This window comes from Entamoeba invadens (assembly GCF_000330505.1).
Source record: "Entamoeba invadens IP1 unplaced genomic scaffold scaff_1105074725951, whole genome shotgun sequence".
NCBI lineage: Eukaryota > Evosea > Mastigamoebida > Endamoebidae > Entamoeba > Entamoeba invadens.
The window spans coordinates 1,206-6,002 of NW_004191669.1; the positions used below are offsets into that span (position 1 = coordinate 1,206).

The following is a 4,797-nucleotide window of genomic DNA, read 5'->3' on the forward strand; positions in this document are numbered from 1 at the left end:
GTCGTCCCCGACTAAATTTAACAACTCGTTGTTCATCAATATATTCTTTAAAGTCTCGTTCAACACTTTCTTGAACCGCCAGTCCGATAAAAATCCATTCACAATTAAATCTTCCATAGATTCATACAATTTTAAAAGAAGATTAGAAATAGCGTCTGAGTTATTTAAAATATCCAAATTAGTTGTAAGCGCTTCATTGATATGATCAGTGCACTTCTTTAAAAAGAGTTCTTCTGTTTTATCAAGAAACTGTTTAGTGACGATTTCGTTTGTTAAAAAGCACATTTGAATACACGAAAGTGCCAAATTACTTTTCGAATAAAAAACGGTCTTATAATTCGCAAGGACTTCATCGACTGTATTTGTTATAAAAATGTGTTCCATTTTTTCTTTAATAGTGACCTTCAACTCGTCGCTATTTACATATGAATCAATTTTGGGTTTCTCCTTGTCGTAAAACTTTTTAGTGCACTCCAAAAACCAGACGATGTCTTTCTCTCTAAAAGTGTTATAAAGTGTTAAATAGTCTCGTTCGGAGTTTTCAACGATTGCCGAGCAAATTTGTTGATAAATAGAAAGTTGGTCTTCTTGTTCTGTGAGGACACTTTCATACATTTCTATGATCTTTTTAATGCCATCTAAATTGACGTTTTTGGACTTGTCTTTTAAAATATTAAACACGTCTTTTGGGTCAGTGTTGTTGTTGACATTCGAGACAAATTGAACGATTTTGGTTTTCGTTTCAAAGTAGTCGTCGTGCATGCGGTCGTCTGATATTAATTTACTAATGGAATTTACTAAATCAAAATTCGTGTTGAGTTCCACTAAGTAATTTGAGTTCCATTTTTCCTCTAAAAAGGTGTCAACGTTATTGTCCGTCCCTTTCATTTCGTATTTTAATGCTCCAAAAATGGACTTCAAAACTTCTTTCGAGTACTCAAACTTCTTCATTTCGGCGGATACCGTCTCGACAAAGACAGCGGTGTTCTCCTTCTCTTGTGTTAGTTGGTTGAACGATTTTGCAAAGCCTTGATTGATGCGGTCACGAAAACGTGACATGAAAAGGTTATTAAAATCTTTTTTCGAATTTTGTTTGGCATCGGTTATTAAACCACGATAATACGCACTATCTGCTAATGAAATATTCATTGTCACTTTGTCTACCACTCCACAAAACAGTGGCTCCAGTTTTGTAAAAAGAAGATCCAAAATAGCTACGTCGGAATTTAAACCAGCAAAAGGATTATCGCTTGACATCAAGTTTTTAAATTTAAGTTCTTTTTAATTATTATTTTCAACTAAACACCATTAAAAAATTGTTATACACTTGTGATTTTTGGTAGTAAATAAACCAAAAAATCGGGAATAAAAAATTCACACATGAAATTTGGCTGAACAATCAGGAAAAAACTTGGACTTTGAAAAAAATAATAAAACCTGAAATTGTACAGAAAAATATCATAAAACTAATTGTACATTTTTTTTCCAATGGTATTCTCTAGTTTTTTGAATTGGATTATAAAACAATAATTTTTTTGTAACTTGATTTAAAAAAACAATTTTTTGAAAAAAAAAATAATTGTAATAATAATGTAAATTATCTAATTATAAATAATAATAAACTAGTTGAATATTAATTAATAATAAAAATCAATAAAAAAACAAATTTAAAGTGTGTATTTTATATTATTTATTTAACGAGTTTTTTATTCTATAACAAAATGGTTAAATGAATAGTTATTTTTAACGTTTATTATTATTTAAATGTTGTTAATAAATATGTTCGTTAAAAAAATAAGTATGTTAATTCAAACACAAACAAATGAACAAATACAAAAAATTAATTACACATATAATAAAATATTTGGTTATTTTTTTAAAAATAAAATAACCAAAAATAATTATTATTTTATCAAACAGAACCATTAAAATAAACAAGTAGAGTCTATTATCCTTGTCCAATTTTAACACAATCAAACTTGTTTATTATTAAAAGTGGAATATTAAAATATAATTGTTTATAAATTTGAACTTTTCAGTAGTAGGAAGTATTGTATTTTTTTGTTTTTTCAATGGTGTACATTTTTAGACAAAAACCAAATAACGAATGAAATAACAATTCTTGTTAGGATGGTTATTAAAATTTAATTGGCTGCAAATGCTTACTTTTAAAAAGTACTACTTTTGGGAAGTTTGACTGTATATCAACACAACCAAATTATTTTACAGATACAAATCAATCAATTTACAAATAATCAAAATTCTCACGACTTTGTTCAGTTTCAAACAGGTTTTTCATTATAATAAGTACCTCGTTAATGTCTATTCTTTCTTTTGGATTTTGTTTCCACATTTTCTCAAGCAATTCATTCTCTTCCCTTTTCAAGTTGGTTGTGTCTGGTCTTATACCTTCAGAGACCTTCTGTGCTATTTGAAAAGTGTATTCAACATCCGCGAATGCTTCCACCCACCCAAATCCTTCATAAAAAGTGACTCCAAGTGAATAGATATCCGCCAAAATTGTGTATTTCCGACACTCCAAAAGTTCAGGAGCCATGTACACAGGTGTTCCCACTCCCTTTGTAAACGTCAAATTTGTTAACATTAAATTCACGTTTCTTGCACTCCCAAAATCGGTCAATTTGGCATTGACATTTTCAATCGAATTGCTTTCTACAACCAAAATATTTCCCGGTTTAATATCTCGATGAAAAATTCCATTGATGTGTAAGTATTGCACTCCTCTCGCCGTGTCAAGTAGAATTTTATAACGGACGTTTTTGGAGAGGGGTTCAAATTTGCTATTTTGAGACTTTTTCATGATATCCTCGAGACTCCCATTTTTGACGTACTCCATAACGATCATTTGATTGTCGTTGTTCAGCACTGCGCCGATGAAAGTGATGATGAACGGATTTTTTAATTTTTCGAACATGGCAATTTCATGAGTGAAGTCCGCGTTGTCCCGTTTCCCTAAAACAAATTTGAGCTTCTTGACAGCGACAACTTGGCCTTTGAAGAGTGCGCGGTAAACGACACCAATACTCCCATGTCCGATTTTGTGGTAATCAGTCACACAACTTTCATCAATAAACGTTGAGATTTCAGTGGAAAAGGTGATTGGGAGGAGTTTATTAATTTCGACATTTCTTGAAAGAAAAACGCAGCTGAGTGTCAGAAACGTTGAAAAATCGCCCGAGCATTTTGGACAGACAGAAATGGCGAAAGTGACTGCGTCTTTATTTCTTAAAGTGACGACGTTTGGTTTTATAGAAATGGCGTATGACTTATTTTGGTTGTACACAAGTTGCATCTTAACAACATCTGAAGATTTGTTAGCAAAAGTGATTGCCACTGCCGTTATTTTATTCACTGATATTTGATTGGGGATATTTATAGTGTTCGACGAGGTATAGATATGATCAATACAGACATATAATTTCTCTTTAATGTCGTTCACAGAAAAGACGCCTTTTAAACTTCTCTCGTTCGACATGTGACGAACACGAATTAGATAAAATCCAATAAGACTGACAAGAAAAGAAGTTGTGAGTATTACAATGACGATAATAAACAATGTCATGTGAATGGATTTCACTAAATTCAAAGTTTCACAAGACAATTGGTCATCCGACTTTTCATACCAAAAATTGCACTGTTTACATATCGAATTTTCAATTGTTTGACAATGTCGTATGAACGTTCGTGGTTCACAATTTCCTGCGTGTAATATCATGTTATTGTTACACTCCAAACAAATGTTTTTTGTTGCACATTTGAAACAGTTTGAATTGCACTTTGAGCACCGCATACCATTTTTATAATATCCATCAGAACACAGTAAACACCCAAGTACTTCAGACGTTGCAGAGCAATTCGACAAGTTCAAAAGTGTTTCACATAAGCCGCTTTCATTCATGAAATAGCCAGTCTCACACTTCTCACATGTATTACCATTCGAACATATTTTACAATTGTGATCACATTTTTGACATGTAGAATTTGTCACGTAATACCCATCGATACATCGAATACACTGCCCATTCAAATTAAACGAATCGCAGATCCCCTCTAACTCAAAGAATGTGACACACTTCCCATTATACAAATAAGTCCCAGAAATGCAACTTTGGCACTTTTCAGAGTTTGTTGTACACTCAGTACACTTCGTATTGCATTTATTACACTTGTTATTTCTGTCCCCATAATATCCTTTTGCGCAGCGAAGACATCCAACCGACGTGTAAATTTCGCAATTTTCGGCGTGTTTAATTTTGCCTCTGTAACACTTTCCATATGAAAGATAGTAATTTGCTTCACAGTGAAAACAAGTGGAATTAATTTGATGAAGACAGTGTGCAATAGACTCATAACATATTCCATTCGCCGAAAGTGAATATCCGACAGGACACATTTTGTCTTTTAATATCAAAAAAGTTGAAGTGATAGGCGTGTAAACGACACAATTAAGAAACTCGTTTTGTATATACCCACTCACACATTTGGAACACTTTTTTCGATCACAAAGTTCACAATTTGGAAACAACTTGTGACACAAATAACACACATTTCTCATATTGTAAAATCCTTCCTCACAACTGATGGTATGCGTTGTTGATACCGTTTTATACCCAATGGACCGTTGTCGACAAACTCCATTTACTAGAATTTTGCCAGACTCACATATATCACAAATACCTCTTTTACATAAGAAGCAATGTTCTGGACAATTCTCGAATGTGTGCGTTTGATAATTAAAAGTCCCTTTCAACTCGACACAAATTCCTCCAATAACAC

At 32.4% G+C, this 4,797-nt stretch overlaps 2 protein-coding genes across 2 annotated transcripts; both read right to left on the bottom strand.

Annotated features, from left to right (window-relative positions):
* EIN_493980 (hypothetical protein) lies at positions 1-1,257 on the bottom strand (the record flags this gene model as incomplete). Its single annotated transcript, XM_004183270.1, has 1 exon — positions 1-1,257. A coding segment is annotated over one exon (1,257 nt), but the record flags the coding sequence as incomplete, so codon positions are not given.
* A 988-nt stretch (positions 1,258-2,245) lies between these two features.
* EIN_493990 (protein kinase domain containing protein) lies at positions 2,246-4,795 on the bottom strand (the record flags this gene model as incomplete). Its single annotated transcript, XM_004183271.1, has 1 exon — positions 2,246-4,795. A coding segment is annotated over one exon (2,550 nt), but the record flags the coding sequence as incomplete, so codon positions are not given.
* Positions 4,796-4,797: the final 2 nt, after the last annotated feature.